This window comes from Pelodiscus sinensis, chromosome 12, assembly GCF_052426305.1.
Source record: "Pelodiscus sinensis isolate ZL-2025 chromosome 12, ASM5242630v1, whole genome shotgun sequence".
NCBI lineage: Eukaryota > Metazoa > Chordata > Testudines > Trionychidae > Pelodiscus > Pelodiscus sinensis.
In genome coordinates, this window is record NC_143063.1 from 12,298,967 (window position 1) to 12,316,237 (window position 17,271).

Genomic DNA, 17,271 nt, shown 5'->3' on the forward strand with positions numbered 1-17,271 from the left:
CAAAATATTTTGTTAGCTCCTAGGATTAAGGTTCTTAGGCATGATATTGCTATAGTTTGGAATTTTCAGGCACCATCATTCTTTTTTTTAATGTTGATATGTTTTAGTAGGGTGGGAAATGTGTTGAGAACGGAGAGTTTATTGCTGAGGTTGCTATATTGAGTAATTATGACTCTGGATATAAAATAGTTTAAACAAATAACTTCCATTTTGAAACTGGATTTAGTTTTATTATATAGGAAAGGACTTGTGAAGCTCTGCTCTTTAAGTGGGCAGTGATCTTGCAGTTTTTTTGCATTTTTTTGGTCAAGTGTTGTAATATTTTATAATGGCAGGTTGCTTCTCATTTTCTCCATTCATGTCTGAACTGAGGGAGGGAGGAAGGGCCCCTTTGAAATCCTGTTTCTGTCCTTCTGTGAATCTGCAGTTCTGGTTGCAAGAGCAGATGCAATAATTTAAACCACCTAGATGTCTTAATCATGCTTTAGCATGATTTAAACATTATGCAGTGTTCGTATGCTTTTGATGTTCCTCCTTCTTTGCATGCTTTAGTGCAGTGGTTCCCAACCTTTTTTATATTGTGGACCGACAAACCCATTCACAAACTTTTGGCAGACTGGTAACATTTTATTTGTATATTTGCATATTTGTTATGCAAATAATAAATATGCAAATAAAATGTTACCAGTCCGCCAAAATATATACCCCAGTCCTGGCCCCCAGAGCCACTATGAACAGCCAGCTTCAGCTCGGCAGCCGCCAGCCACATGCCCAGGGTGCACCCCCAGCCAGCCAGGGCACAGCCTGGCAGTGTGCCGTGTCTTGGCACCTGTCCGCAGACCAGCAATTGGGAACCACTGCATTAGTGTGCTGCAGGCGAAACCTGTTAACTAGGTGTGATAAAATACTTTTTTGAACTTCTCTAGTTTTTTGGGGAGCATGGGAAAGGGAGATAATGAATATCCTGAAAATATATATGAGCTGCCTGTACTGAGCTACAGTAAGCTTCTAATTTGTCCTGTTGTTTTTAGGAAGTAGTAGATTAGAAGACTTTTTCACATTGTCCTTAATTAAATCTTTTACAAATTGAGTTTGTATCAACAGCCTAAATAGAGCAAGAGAGCCTTTGACATAAGGATAAAAAAACAAAATTGCACATTTTCTCAACCTCTATCAGCATAGTGCACTGCAAAATATCTTCAGGGTTTATTTCAAAGAATAATGTAATTCTTGTTTCACTGTATGATGTGGTATAATAGAAGGATTAATGCCCGGTGCTAGAAAATATAACATACTGTGGGGTGAGCTGTATGCATTTAGAAAGATTATACTGAGACTGGGATCTTTCTTCCAAGACCTTTTGCTTATCTTCACTCCTCAAATGATCATAATTGTAGAAATGTCTTTAGTATCCTGCTTTTTAGGGAGCATTGGAAGTGATGCTAAACACATTTGTGTTTAGATTATAATCACTCAGTACTAAGCATTTATATAAATTAAGCTCCAGTTCTGCAGTAGATTGCATGTGGGTCTAACCTTGTCCTGGAGCAGATCCTCATTAATTTCATTGGAGCTTCCTGGGTTCAGGGATCTGCTGGAGCAGTTACTTGGTTTCAGGGCCTTAATGAAGTGTCTCTTATATTGTCTGGTCAAAAAGAGTTATGTTTATATACTTTCAATGTTTAAATTTAGGTAACTCATTTTCCCAGGACGTATGTTTCCAAAACATACATTTAAACAATATAATATAACATCTTAAAATATATTTGAGAATCTAGATTACTATGCTGACACTCCAAGCCCTGGTCTGCATTCTAGGACTTTATTTCAAAATAACCCTCCGAATGTCAAATTTATAAGCAGAACTTGTGCACTACCAAGCCCATTATTTTGAAATAATAGTCTGCGGAGTTAGAAATCTGTACTCCTACTTTTCACCAGGAGGAACACTAATTTTTAAATAATTATTTTGAAATAATGGTAGTGTGGATGCTCCCCAGAGTAATTCGAGCTATTTACTCCCCGGTGCTTCTAGGGGCTCTTTAAATCCAAAGTAGTGTGTCCACATTAATGGGGTTTGCCTCGGACTAATTTTGACGCTTCCCTGTAGTGTTGATACGCTAGTTCGAATTTGTTAAATCGGGAGTTAAGTCAAATCTAGTAATTTCAGAATACTTTTCTAATGTAGACATGGCCCAAGAGTGTGTTATTTCTTTAAAAACTTATATAAAAAGACTTCTCAAATTCATCCAGCTGATGTTAAGGCTCTGATTTTAACATGCATGGGAAGACTGAAATGCAGCAGGAAAGCTTTATTAACCTGTCTCTATACGTGTGAATTGAGGACAAAGCTTACTTTTGGGATTTTATTGCTGGTGAATTTTGATCTGTGGATATTTGATATCTTTATTTCTAAACTGTCAATGGGAGCTGGAAACCATGAGTTTATAGATCTCTCCCTTCCATCCTATATGGTCAGAGTGTAGTAATGCCTTCCATTTCACATAGATTTATTTGGAGTGGTATTGTGTACTAATCCCCTATGCTTGGGAATGGTTAATCCCAGCCACCTCCTGGGATTTTCTGTCATATTGAAATTTCACTTTAAGTACTAAAAAATACATTAATTTAATTTGTGTCCCTCAAATCTCTTTCTCCTGGCCACAAAATCTTCTAGAAGGGACTAGGAGCTGCAGGCTGTGGTAATTATCAAGCTTGCTTTCAGGTGTTGGTTTTCTCTCCTTAATAATGTTTTCAACTTTCACATTAATGCTGAATTAAATTTATAAACATCCAGCCTAGAATCTCATAACTCAATTTGTTTCATTTCCTGGATATGAGTTACTAAAATGAGTAAAATGCAGAGCCTTTCACATATTTTCAGCACCAGCTCCCGCAGGGGGGAATCTAGTAGTGACATGGCCTAGGCTTTTTGGGTAGTTGACTGCTCAACTAGTCACTTAGGTCCCTACTGCCTCCGCGCCTCAGGCTCTAATTCGCAAACATGCATGACTACAGGTGGGGCAGGCAGGGAGACTGACAGGCAGGGAGAAATGTGCTGGGCTACTGGCTGGGAATCATCCAGGTAATTCACCTGGTCAGAGCCTAACTCTGGAACCACAACCTTTTCGCCCATTCCCCCTCCCCCACTACTGCCCTCTAACCCACATAATCCAAACCCTCTGCCCCCCTCCTGAACCCATACTCCCTCCTACACTCCAATCCTCTGTCCAAATCACAGTTCCTTTCTGCCCTAGGTCACAACCCAAACTCCTGCACCCTCTTCCTTTGCCCCAGGTCATAACTGCCTCCTTCACTCAGACTCCCTCCTGCACCCCAGTCCTGTACCCCAAACTCCCTTCTGTACCCAACCTCCACCCTCCACCCCCTTCCATTAATATCATGGAAGAGTCCAGCCCTTGACCACTTTCCAAAATCCTGGAGTGGCCCCCCCATCAAAAATTATTGCCCACCCCTGCAATAGATGCTCTTAACTGTGTGTGCAAAGTCTCTAAATTAATTTTCTAAGGAATCAAAAGAACCATCAGTACCAGCATTAGAGCCTTTCTCTTGATATATGACATGTAGTACCTTCTAATTTTAGACAGCATTGTATGTTTGCACATTTACTTTCAGCTACTTTATTGCTTGAATAGAGCTTAACTTGGTTTTCTGTAAGAGTGGATGTAATGAAATGGAGAGTAAGAATGACTGTTGTTTGAGTTTCCGATGGCATTCCCTAGTTTGTATTTCTCCCTCTCACGATAAATTATTTCTGTTTCCCTTCTCGTAGTTAAAAGGGGCATTGCCAATTGATTACAGACCCCAAAATGTACCCTCTGTAAAGGAAAACAAATCCTAGGTGGCATTTCTGAATAGAGAATTTGTGTACATTGTTATAGTAGCAGTTAAAACAGATCATAGGGAAAATTATATAGTACATGTAATATTCCAAACCACATTTAATCTTAACTACCAAATAGTCATGGAATAAACTGCATTTATTTTCCACATTTGATTTTGTTTAACTCAGTTAATTTTTTTTGTTTTGTTTTGGAAAATAAAATGAACATTCTTCATTTAAATCATTGCACTCGTGTGAGGCTGGGGATAAGGGGTTCAGTATGTAGGCTGCTCTGGGGAAAGAGGACTACTCCTGCCCTCTCTCCCTTCAGCATGAGGCAAGGTGAGAACAACACCTCTCTATTTCAGGGACATCTAATTTTCCTGACACAACTAATTTGTTACTAGGGCTGTTGGGGGGACTGCTCCAGTCCAGCTGGAGCCGCCCCCAGCCTGTGTGGCTCATACCACCCCCTAGCACCCTCCTCCCCACCCCCGATCTGCCCCTGTGTGTGGCTGCCACTACTTCCCCATATCCCAGTTGCCGCCTGCTCCAGCCCCAGCAGCCCCACATAGGGCTGCCACCTGCTTAGCTGGCCCCACATGGGCCTGGTGGGGGTGGAGCATCCCCACAAGGAGTGGAAGGTTGCTCCCAGGTGCCAGTTAACCGTTACCCAGTTACTCATTCACAGGTAGCTGAATACCAAATTTGGTGGACCTAGCTCTTGCCATTTAGGAGGAGTTCTTGAACAAAGAGATGTACAGACAAACTCTCTCAAATATATAGTAGACAAAAATAGTACTAATTCCTCTCATCTGAAGGCACATCTAGTCGGCTTACTGAAATTATTGAATCTGAATTAAAATCATAGATTTGCTTTGGATATAGTTATACATTTTGCCATAACAGTCTATTCATGTTAGTCTACTTTTTTCCTAGTACTGTCCCCTAGTGGTCCTTCTAAGCTGTGTGGCAGCACAGGTTCACAGGTGATTAATCAGCCCCGCCCAGTCAGAGGCTCAAGGGCTCCAAGCACAGAGCTAATTGACTGGGCACGGGTGATCATAGAACACTAGCACTGGAAGGGACCTCGAAAGGTCATCGAGTCCGGTCCTCTGCCCTTATGGCAGGACCCAGTACCATCTAGACCAAGGCTACTCAACATGTAGCCCATTTGCATGCGGCCCACGGTGCCTTGAGCCACTTCCTGGGCTGCCTGCCTCATCACTGGGGCTCCAGTGACAGCACTGAGCTGCGTGACTTTGAACCCGGCTGCATGTGCAGGAGCTGCTGACTAGCAGGGAGGCAGCAAGAGGCGGTGGTAGAGCACGCCTGCCATGTCTGCCACAGTGGCAGTGCCTCCCCGAGCCAAGCCACATCGGCACATGTGCAGGAGCTGCCAGAAGTGGCAAGAGGCAGTGGGAGAGCTGGGTAGCAAGGCACGTGGCCACTTCTCCTGTGTCCTTGGGTGCCCCAACCCAACCCTTGAATTCTAACCGGCTGCTGGTTGGTTTGAATTAAAAATCCTCTTTCTCTCTCACAACTCTTCCCCCCAGCATTTATTAGTCCTGGTTTTTCTGCCACCTCCAGAACTTCTCACTCACCTTCCGTGGCTGAACCCACAGTGCACAGTCAACCTGTGGAACTCTTTGCCAGAGGATATGGTAAACATTTGGACTTTAACAAGGTTTGAAAAAGAGCTAGATAGATTAATGGAGGCTTGGTCCATCAATGGCTGTTATCCAGAATGGGTAGGAATGGTGTTCCTAGTCTCTGTTTGTCTGCAGATGGGTGACAGGAGAGGGATTAGGTGATTATCTGTTGTGTCGTCTTTGTCAAAAGAATGTCGCCGCGTTAAAGAAAACAAACCTGCAACGGCACCATGAAACTTATCACCCTGAGTTCAAAGACTTCTATACACCTGACAGTAATTTAAGAAAAACTAAGATACGTTCCTTACTAAAAGATTTCCATACTCAACAAGATATGTTCCATTCGCAAGTTAAAGACAGTGATGCCATTACAGAAACCTCCTTCAAAATGGCTTGGCACATAGCTAAATCAAAAAGACCTTTTACCAAAGGTGAATTGATAAAGCAGGGCTTCTTTGACTGCAGCGAATCACTTTTTGCAGAATTGAAAAACAAAGAGGGTATAGTTAAACAAATATCAAAACTGCAAGTGTCTGATTCAACTGTAGTAAGACGAATTGAAAGCTTTTCAGGTGATGTGTTTTCTAAATTGTTAAAATACATTGAAAGCACTGAGTATTTCAGTCTGGCAGTGGATGAATCTACTGATCCTTCAGATGTATCTCAGCTCATAATCTGGGTTCGTTTTTTCAATGGCAAAAAGTATGTTGAAGAAATGCTTACTCTGCTACCTTTGATGGGTCAGACTAGGGGAGAAAATGTTTATTCTGCCATTGATGGTATTTTCTGAAGGACTAGGAAAATGAATTGATTTGAAGAAGCTTACTTTGGTAACAACTGATGGTGCTTCCTCCATGGTTGGAAAAGAGAAGGGGCTAATTTCTTTGCTGAAGAAAAATCCACAGTTTCCAGATTTCTTTTCATACCATTGGATTCTGCATGTTAGCATCCCAGGGGATTCTGCCCATCAGGTCTCTGAGAGAGTCAAAATCTGCTTTTCTGAAGTTCAAGGTGTGTATTTTACTACTCTCTTTTCTTCCTTTGGTCAGGATCCTGAAATCTACTATCTCGTGATCACTGCTTCCCAGGTTGTCACCCACCTCTACTTCCCCTATTAGTTCCTCTCTGTTCGTAAGCAGATGGTCAAGCTGCACACGGCCCCTGGTCGGATCCTTCGGCACTTGTACCAAGAAGTTATCCCGAACATTCTCCAAAAACGTCCTGGATTGCCTGTGTACTGCTGTATTGGTTTCCCAACAGATGTCAGGGTGATTAAAGTCCCCCACAAGAACCAAGACCTGCAATCTGGAAGCTTCTCTCAGTTGTCCTAAGAAAGCCTCATCTACCTCATCCACCTGATTCGGTGGCCTGTAGTAGACACCAACCACAACGTCACTGCTATTGTGTTTGCTCCTCTAAACCCATAGACTCTCCCTCTATATCATAGTGCTCTCTTACATACAGTGCAACTCCTCCTCCTTTTCTCCCCTGCCTGTTCTTCCTGAACTGTCTATACCCTTCCATGACAGTGCTCCAGTCATGCGAGTCATCCCACCAAGTTTCTGTTATCCCAATTAAATCATATTTCTTGGACTGGGCCAGGGCCTCCAGTTCTTCCTCTTTGTTGCCCAGGCTTCTCGCATTAGTGTACAAACACCTCAGATAACCAGTTGATCGCCCTATCTTCTCCATTCGAATGAGTGGTCCTCCTTTCTTGCTCGTTCCTCTTTGCATTTCTTCCTGGTATCTGACTTTCCCACTCCCCTTAGGGTCACCGTCCCCCAACGAACCTAGTTTAAAGCCCTCCTCACTAGGTTTGCAAAGCCTGCCCGTGAAGATGCTCCTTCCTCTCTTGTTTAGGTGGATCCCATCTCTTCCTAACAATCCTTGTGTCCGGAACAGAGTCCCATGGTTGAAGAAACCAAAGCCCTCTCTGCGACACCACCTGCACAACCATGCATTTACTTCCTTAATTCAGCAATCCCTGCCCAGTCTTTTCCCTTCAACAGGGAGGATGTACAAGAACACCACTTGTGCTCCAAATTCTTGGTTCCTTCTTCCCAGCACTACATAATCCGCAGTGACCCACTCAAGGTCATTCTTGGCCGTATCGCTAGTTCCCACGTGAAGAAGCAACAAGGAGTAGCGATCCGAATGCTTGATCAGTTTGGTAAGCCTCTCAGTCACATCCTGAATTCTAGCTCCTGGTAAGCAGCACACCTCTCGAGATTCCCTCTCTCCTTCCAAACTCCCTCTCTAAACTCCCTGTTAGCACTCATCTGTTCACAAGCTCCTTGGTCGCTTGCTCACTGCTTTACAAAGCCCTAGACTGCCTGAAAGTCCCTCCCCCTACCAAGGCTCAGCCAATCAGCAGAGGCTTCTAGAATTCAAACTTTAATTAGAAGCCAACAGTTTCCACCTGCTATTCATAGCCCACACTCCATGAAGGAGAGGGGGAGGGGAAAGGCGAAGTGAAAAAAAAACCATGTTTGTTGACCCCTTCAGAGAACTCTAAAAGATTAGCAAGACATGATTTCCCTTTATAGAAACCATTTTGACTTTTGCCCAACAAATTATGTTCTTCTTTGTGTCTGACAGTTTTATTCTTTACTATTGTTTCATCTAACTTGCCTGCTACTGACGTTAGACTTACTGGTCTATAATTGCTGGAATTGCCTCTAGAGCCCTTTTTTTAAATATTGGCCTTACATTAGCTATCTTCCAGTCATTGGATACAGAAGCTGATTTAAAGGATAGGTTACAAACCATAGTTAATAGTTCTTCAATTTCACATTTGAGTTCTTTTAGAACACTTGGGTGAATGCCATCTGGTCCCGATGACGTGTTACTGTTAAGTTTATCAATTAATTCCAAAACCTCCTCTAATGACACTGCAGTATGTAAGAAGTCCTCAGATTTGTCTCCTACAAAGGACGGGTCAGGTTTGCGAATCTCCCTAACATCCTCAGCCGTGAAGACTGAAGCAGAGAATTCATTTAGGTTCTCCACAATGACTTTATCATCTTTATGTTCTCCTTTTGTGTATCGATCGTTCAGGGGCCCCACTGGTTGTTTAGCAGGCTTCCTGTTCCTGATGTACTTAAAAAACATTTTATTACCTTTTGAGTTTTTGGCTCGCTGTTCTTCAAACTCCTTTTTGGCTTTTCTTATTACATTTTTACACTTCATTTGGCAGTGTTTATGCTCCTTTCTATTTACCTCACTAGGATTTGACTGCCACTTTTTAGAAGATGTCTTTTTATCTCTCAGTGCTTCTTTTACATGATTGTTAAGCCATGGTGGCTCTTTAGTTCTTCTACTATGTTTTTTAATTTGGGGTATACATTTAAGTTGGGCCTCTATTATGGTGTCTTTGAAAAGTGTCCATACAGCTTTCAGGACTTTTACTTTAGTGACTGTACCTTTTAATTTCTGTTTAACTAACTTCCTCATTTTTGAAATAAAATGCCACAGTGTTGGGCTGCTGAGGTGTTCTCCCCATCACAGGAATGTTAAATGTTGTTATATTATGGTCACTATTTCCAAGCGTTCCTGTTATAGTTACCTCTTGGACCAGATCCTGCGTGCTACTCGGGACTAAATCATGAATTGCCTCTCCCATTGTGGGTTCTAGAACCAGCTGCTCCAAGAAGCAATTGTTTAAGGCATCAAGAAATTTTTGTCTCTGCATCTAGTCCTGAGGTGACATGTATGCAGTCAATATGGGGATAGTTTAAATCCCCCACTATTATTGAGTTCTTTATTTTGATAGCCTCCCTAATCTCCCTTAGCCTTTCATGCTCACTATTACTGTCCTGGTCAAGTGGTCGATAATAGATCCCTATTGTTATATTCTTATTAGAGCAGGGAATTACTATCCATAGCGGTTCTATGGAACATGTGGATTCATTTAAGATTTTTACTTCATTTGATTCTATATTTTCCTTCACATATAGTGCCACTCCCCCACCCACACAACCTGTTCTGTCCTGTTCTGTTGTGCCCCGGAATGATTGTGTCCCATTGATTGTCCTCACTCCACTAGGTTTCTGTGATGCCTATTATATCAGTATCCTCCTTTAACACGAGGCACTCTAGTTCATCCATCTTATTTTTTAGACTTCTAGCATTTGTGTACAAGCACTTTAAAAACTTGTCGCTGTTTATTTGTCTGCCCTTTTCTGATGTGTCAGATTCTTTTTTATGTGAATGTTTTTCATCTGATCTGGCCCATACTTTTTCCTCTTCCATCCTCCCCTCCTGACTAAAACCTAGAAAATCTCTATCAATAGACTCTCCTCTAAGAGATGTCTCTGTCCGATCTACATGCTCCTCTGCACCAATTGGCTTTCCCCCATCTCTTAGTTTTAAAACTGCTCTGCGACCTTTTTAATGTTAAGTGCCAGCAATCTGGATCCTCTTCGGTTTAGGTGGAGCCCATCCTTCCTGTATAGGCTCCCCTCATCCCAAAAGTTTCCCCGGTTCCTTATCAAGCTAAAGCCCTCCTTCCTACACCATCGTCTCATCCACACATTGAGACTCTGAAGCTCTGCCTGCCTACCTGGCACTGCATGTGGAACTGGAAGCATTTTTGAAAGTTCCACCTGGATTTCAGTCTCTTTCCTAGCAGCCTAAATTTGGCCTCCAGGACATCTCTGCTACCCTTCCCTAGGTCATTGGTATCTACATGTACCACTGGTTCCTCCTCAGCACTACACATAAGTCTATCTAGATGCCTTGAGAGATCTGCAACCTTCGCACCAGGCAGGCAAGTCACCATACGGTTCTCTCGGTCATCGCAAACCCACTATCTACACTTCTAATGATCGAATCTCCCCTTACTAATCACTGCCCTTTCCTACTGACTGGTGTTCCCTCCCCTGGAGAGGTAACCTCAGTGCAAGAGGCTACCCCAACATCTGGAAGGAGGGTCCCAACTATGGGAAGGTTTTCCTCTGCTCCCATTGACTGCTCTCCTTCCCTGAGCCTTTCATACTCCTTACCAGCACAGGGGCTGTCTGACCAGAGGCGGGACAATTCTACAGTGTCCTGGAAAGCCTAATCTACGCACCTCTCTGCCTCCTTTAGCTCCTCCAGTTCAGTCACCCTGGCCTCCAAACCCGTACACGGTCTCTGAAGGCTAAGAACTCCTTCCACTGAATGCACACACATATCACCCACCCATAGGGCAGGTAATCATACATGCTACACTGAGTGCAGTAAACAGGATAGCCCCCATTCTGCTGTTGGACTTCTGCCTGCATTCTCTCCTACAGCTACCTAGGTTATTGATAGGGTTTCTAGTTAAAAGGTTTTAATTAAAACTTCCTGATTTAACTAAACTATAAAGACTGCAGAAATTAGATGGCTGAGTCAATAGTTATAAAGACTGGCAAGTGTACCCTGGCCCCTTCCCACTCCCCTTCCAAACTCCCTCTCAAAACTCACCATTTGCTGCTCCAGTTCGCAAAGCTCACTGGTTGCTGACTCACTGCTTTATAAAGCCCTGGCCGAGGTGGAACGAGGTGTACAGATAGTTCGGAATGGCTTGCTAGTCCGAACTATCTAGCCCGTGCCGCGTGTAGCCGCGCGGCACGGGGTTTGAACAAGCCGGTATTTAAAAATGGCGCCGGCCGACTTATGCAAATAAACCCCCGGGAAATTCAAATCCCGGGTTTCATTTGCACGTTCGGTATGCATACGTTACCCCGCTAGAGCGTACTAGCGGGGTAGTGTAGACATACCCTTATAGTCCTAACCTTCACAGCCTCCTCTGGCAAGGAGTTCCACAGGTTGACTACACGCTGTGTGAAGAAGAACTTTCTTTTATTAGTTTTAAACCTACTACCCATTAATTTCATTTGGTGTCCTCTAGTTCTTCTATTTAGGGAACTAATAAATAACTTTTCTTTATCGGCCCTCTCCACACCACTCATGATTTTATATACCTCTATCATATCCCCCCTCAGTCTCCTCTTTTCTAAACTAAAATGTCCCAGTCGCTTTAACCTCTCCTTATATGGGACCCGTTCCAAACCCCTAATCATTTTAGTTGCCCTTTTCTGAACCCTTTCCAAGGCCAAAATATCTTTTTTGAGGTGAGGAGACCACATCTGTACACAGTATTCAAGATGTAGGTGTACCATAGTTTTATACAGGGGCAGTAAGATATTCTGTGTCTTATTTTCTATCCCTTTCTTAATAATTCCTAGCATCCTATTTGCCTTTTTGACTGCCGCTGCATACTGTGTGGAAGTTTTCAGAGAACTGTCCACGATAACTCCAAGATCGCTTTCCTGATTTGTCATAGCCACTCCCCAACTTACGAACACACCGACTTACAACCATCTGTACTTACAACCAACCTCCCATTAACCCCATTATAATATTTTTGAGTTCAGAACCATTGTACGTCAAGTTTTTCAAACAGCGTGTTTAAGGATATTTCCGACTTACAACCAAATCGAGGTATGACCAAGTGTTCGGAACATAACCTGTTCGTAAGTCAGGGACTGCATGTAGTTCAATGTTCCCTTTTTCCTGCAGTTCCTCACAGGCTTTTTTTTTTTTGTGCATCACCCTCTGGATATTTGTAGCAAATGCTGCATGTTTTGTCAAGGAATTTGTTGGGGTTTTTTGTTTTTGTTCTTTGCAATTTTTTGAGAGTAGTCTCTCACTACAAATGAGGCAATGTGGATATCCAGACCTATCCACAAATGCTTACAAGTCTGCCCACTCCTTTTGAAAATGTTGGTACTCATCATCTCTTTTTCTCTTCACCATTTTTAATGTTGGGGATTACAGAGTTCACCATCACGTATGATGATGGAAAGATTTCTTGACCAATCAAATAAAGAGAATATTCCCCCATTGAGTTGAAATGATGGATGGTTGTTAAAATGAACAGTTAAAAGTGAAATAAACAACATAAAAAATCTTTCCATGAGTAATTATGAGTTTTTTAAATTTTGAATTAATTTTTCATTTTAATTTTAAAAGTTGTGTGTATTTGGAGAATGACAAAAGAGACACGTATGGTTCCATACTGAGCCGTAGGTTGCTAGACCGCTGTGCTACCACAATATGCCACTGAAAATAGAAACAGATGGAGAGTCTGAGCCAAAACTAATTTAACCCAGTCCAATGTCTGTTCATTCAGTGGGCTTTTGTTTAGGCCTCTAGTTGTTGTGACTCACAGTAACTAAGGAAACCTGAATTTACCGTATAAGGATCTGAACTACCTAGATATTTGAAACACGTGCCACTTTATAATATGTGATCATTACCCAGGAGAGCCTCTTAAGTTTTCGCTTCATAAAACTGGCCCAACAGTGCTGAGTACAATAAACTCTCCTATATGATAAACAATGAATGGTCCTGCAGCACCTTAGAGACTAACAAAAATGTAGATGTTATCATGAGCTTTGGTAGGCACAATCCACTTCTTCACTTGAGTCATCTGAAGAAGTAGATTGTTCCCTTGAAAGCTCATGATACCATCTACATTTTTTGTTAGTCTCTAAGGGTATGTCTACACTACAAAGTTAGTTCGAACTAATGGACGTTAGTTCGAACTAACTTTCATAGGCGCTACACTAGCGCTCCGTTAGTTCGAATTAAATTCGAACTAACGGAGCGCTTAATTCGAACTAGGTAATCCTCATTCCACGAGGATTAAGCCTAGTTCGAACTTACTAGTTTGAATTAAGGGCTGTGTAGCCCCTTAATTTGAACTAGTGGGAGGCTAGCCCTCCCCAAGTTTCCCTGGTGGCCACTCTGGCCAACACCAGGGAAACTCGTCTGCCCCCCTCCTGGCCCCGGACCCCTTAAAGGGGCACGGGCTGGCTACGGTGCCCGTGCCAGGTGCAAGCCTGCCAGCACCCAGCCAGCAGACCCTGCACCTGGCACGAATCGAGCCACACACCCGATGCCCCCCAGCCCTCCCCCTCTTCCCGGGACCAGGCTGGCGGCTCCCAGGAGCTTGCCTGGGACCGCAAGAGGCGGGCACCCGCCTGGGCTAGTGCGGACATCGTGGACCTCGTCCACGATCTCCGCACTAGGCACAGGAAAGTGGCCGTCTAGGGCAGGAGAGCTGCCAGCCTGGCCACCCAGGAGCAGGTGTGCATGAAAATCAAGATGGTCCACTGAGACCCCTGACCCTGAGCCCTGAGTTTACAATGGCCATCCTGGGTCAGACCAAAGGTCCATCTAGCCCAGTAGCCTGTCTGCCGACAGCGGCCAACCCTAGGGACCCTGGAGGGGATGGACCGAAGACAGTGACCAAGCCATTTGTCTCGTGCCATCCCTCTCCAGCCTTCCACAAATCTTGGGCAGGGACACCACTCCTACCCCCGGCTAATACCACTCCATGGACCCAACCTCCATGACTTGGTCTCACTTCCCTTTAAACTCTGTTCTAGTTGTAGCCTTCACAGCCTCCTGCAGCAAGAAGTTCCACAGGTTGACTCTTTGCTTTGTGAAGAACAACTTTCTGTTACTAGTTTGAAGCCTGCTACCCATTCCTTTCCTTTGGTGTCCTCTAGTCCTTCTTTATGGGAACTAATGAAGAACTTTTCTGTATGCACCCTCTCCACCCAACTCTTGCTTTTAGAGACCTCTATCCTGTTCCCCCTCCGTCTCCTCTTTTCTAAGCTGGGAAGTCCCAGTCTCTTTAGCCTCTCTTCATATGGGATCTGTTCCCAACCCCTGATCATTGTAGTTGCCCTCCCCTCTCCCAGCCTCTCTTCTCCTCTTCCACCTCCTTTTCCCAGTCTCCCCCAGTTTTGTTCAATAAAGACAGATTCCATTTTTGAACACATTTGTCCTTTATTTTGTACATCAAGAAGAGGGGCTAGGGAAGGGTAAGTGGAAGGAGGTGAGGGAGGAATGGGGTACGCGCCCCTGATGGGGAGGACTGGGCTGGCTCTGCGGGCTTTTGGGGTGGAACCTCTCCTGCAGCCCCCCGATTGCCCCCTCTCCCCAGATGGCAGCCTGCGGCAAGTGCAGCCGGTCTGATGGTCGAGTGCTGTGATGTGCCCAGTGTGGGTAGTCTGGGCACTCCAAGCCAGGACTGCTTTGCAAGCAGGGCACCCCGAGAACTGTCTGTCCGGGATGGGGGTCGGGACCCTTTAAGCGCAGCCCTCGGCTAGTCTGAGACAGCATCTCCACGCTCTAAATCCTCCTTTGATGCCCTGCCGGCACTGCTTCCGGCCATCCTTAAGCCTGGTTCAGGGTCCACTTAATGTGGACATGCTAGTTCGAATTAGCAAAACGCTAATTCGAACTAGTTTTTTAGTCTAGTCTAAGTTAGTTCGAATTAACGTTGTAGTGTAGGCGTACCCTTTGGTACTCCAGGACTATTTGTTGTTTTTAATTTTTTTCAGTTACGGATTAACATGACTACCCCTCTGAAATGTCTCCTATATGATGTATTTTTCACTCTAAAACTGAAATGTCAGTTTCAGTTGTCCTTTTTCCATCTTAAAAGCTCAAGAAAACTATAGTATTGCTAGGTTGTGAGTTCATGTAAGGTGTGAACTTAACAAAGACACTTCTGTTTCATTAAATAGAGAAACTGAAAGGGGTTTGTCAAATACAGTTTGGTTTAGGCATATATATATAGAACAAAATATTGGCTTGCCTGGTGCCAGTTGATCCAGCTATTTGGGGAAAATACTTTTCTTTGCTTTTTATATATGTGGTGACACTCAGCTTTTCATCTAAAGGATTCTTCATTAAGCCAACTTCTGTTTTTGTTTTACAGTCTCCTCTTAGCCATGACCTCATCCTTAACTTGACTCAGGACGGAATCAAACTGCTGTTTGATGCTTTCAATCAGAGACTTAAGGTAAAAAAAACGAAGAGGGGGAGGGGTAACCAAAATAGATTTTAGCCTATTCTTACCCTTAAATTAAGAAATCCTATTACTTTCACATAGTGTTTATATGTCATTTTAGCAAAATCTTACAATAGAAGACTATATCTCTGTGTTTCAGTGGTCAGACAATTTATAAATATAGACTATTTTGAAACACACTGAACATTTTCAAGACTGCCAGTGGTCCATATGTGACCTTTCTTGACCATGCTACCCCAAATTGGGTCATATACTACAAATGGCTGAGATCAGATCCTGCGATATCGAAGTATTGGTAGATGTGTGGTAGTGGTTTCCCTCCCCCATGTGCCCTTTTGTTCTTTGCTTCTGTTTTATCCATATAACCATTGTAACTCCCTCCCCACCTCCCCCCATTCTTGATTTCAGTTGAATTAAGTTCATGGTATACTAATGTAGCCCCTACATTACTACTGTACTCTCTGCACCTGTACTCATGTGGCCTCCGAGAAGGCCAAATGCAAATAAATAGGTACTTCTGTATGGAGTTCAGCTTACATTGAATTGTCATTTGTATCAAAGACTGATCATCAGCTCAGCAGTGTTCCCTGCAGTATCCATTAAGTGACACTGTACTCAGCGAAGTGCATCTGAGTGCTTTCCATTTTCATCAGAAGCTGAGACAATGCTGGTATTCAGGTGACATAGTTACTCCAAGCAAGAGGAAAGGTTCTGGTGTGGAACTCCACAGAGATTTGATTAGGTTACTATAAAATAAAAAAGCTTTATCATTTACAACACCTGCGCTCTTTCTAGGTAACTGGATCACTTGTCTGCTTAGTTGTGGGATAGTGAGTCTTTGACTACTGATTCACCAGTTAAGTTCTGGCCCAAACTCTGAACAGTGTTAGCTGTTCAGTAGTCTGTCAAAGCATCTTAGTGACACCCCTCTACATGCTGTTTTTGTTGCACTTTTTTGGTATAATAAAACAGTGGCTCTCAACCGCCGGGCTGCAAACCACTGGCTGCCAGGCCACAGCAGCTGGCAGAGCTCAAGCGGGCTGTTCCTGGCAACTCACCTCCAGCAGCCGTGGTGGCAGCAGGAGGCGCCTTTTCTCTCTCCTCTCCACTGCACTTGGGAGGGAGAGGGTGCAAAGGAGGAGGAAGGCGCGCATGCCGCCAATGGTCAGTCCCCCGCCCGCGTGGCCACTTTTGCAAGCGGCGGCAGGAGGAACCTCCCCAGGACTACACTTACCCTTCTCCCCTGACTGTGCAGCTGCTTTTGCTGGCGGTGGCAGGATGAGGCAGAGCAGGAGGCGCTTCCCCTCCGTAATGGTGGCTGATTGGGGCTCCGTGCTCCCCCGCTCTATCCATGGGAGCACAAGACGTGCTTGGGGAAAGGGAGGGCATGAAGGAGGAGGGCTGCTCTCCCTGCCCACATGGCAGTATTGACCATGCTCTCTAGAGGGGGCAGCCTTGCTCTGGTGAGTGCAGGGGTGAGGTGGTGCAAATGGGTGTTGGATGAGGGCGTGGTGGGGTTATGGGCAAGAGGGTGTTGGCATGGGCTGTAGGAGTCAGAGGTTAAAGGGTCACAGGGTATGGGGCATAGGAGTGGGAGTCAAAGGGTACTAGGCATTTGGGAGCAAGGGGCTGGGTTGGGGCTAGGCAGCTGGGAACTTCTATTTGCAAATTAATTATTTGCATAATGAATAGGCACGTAAAATGTTGCGGGTCCACCAAAGATTTGTGAGTGGGTTTGCCAGTCTGCAGCATAAAAAAGGTTGGGAACCACTGTAATATAAAGCCATTATCTGTTTGGCAACAGATTGGCATGCTACATGGTATCACCTATAGAAAAGAGAAGTACTGTATGAACAGGATTAGTAAGCTGCATTGTTGGCTCTGACTTGAAAGGTGATGCCTGGAACCTTGCTTTTTCT

At 44.1% G+C, this 17,271-nt stretch overlaps 1 protein-coding gene across 6 annotated transcripts in view; it reads left to right on the plus strand.

Moving 5' to 3' along the window:
* The window catches only part of PHAF1 (phagophore assembly factor 1), a 100,004-nt gene that overhangs the window by 5,153 nt on the left and 77,580 nt on the right, over positions 1–17,271 (plus strand). For all 6 annotated transcript variants that reach the window (XM_075940357.2, XM_089781436.1, XM_075940354.2 and 3 more), the window contains one exon: positions 15,260–15,343. In XM_075940357.2, coding sequence (XP_075796472.2) covers positions 15,260–15,343 — 84 coding nt within the window. The remainder of the gene's footprint in view (positions 1–15,259; positions 15,344–17,271) is intronic.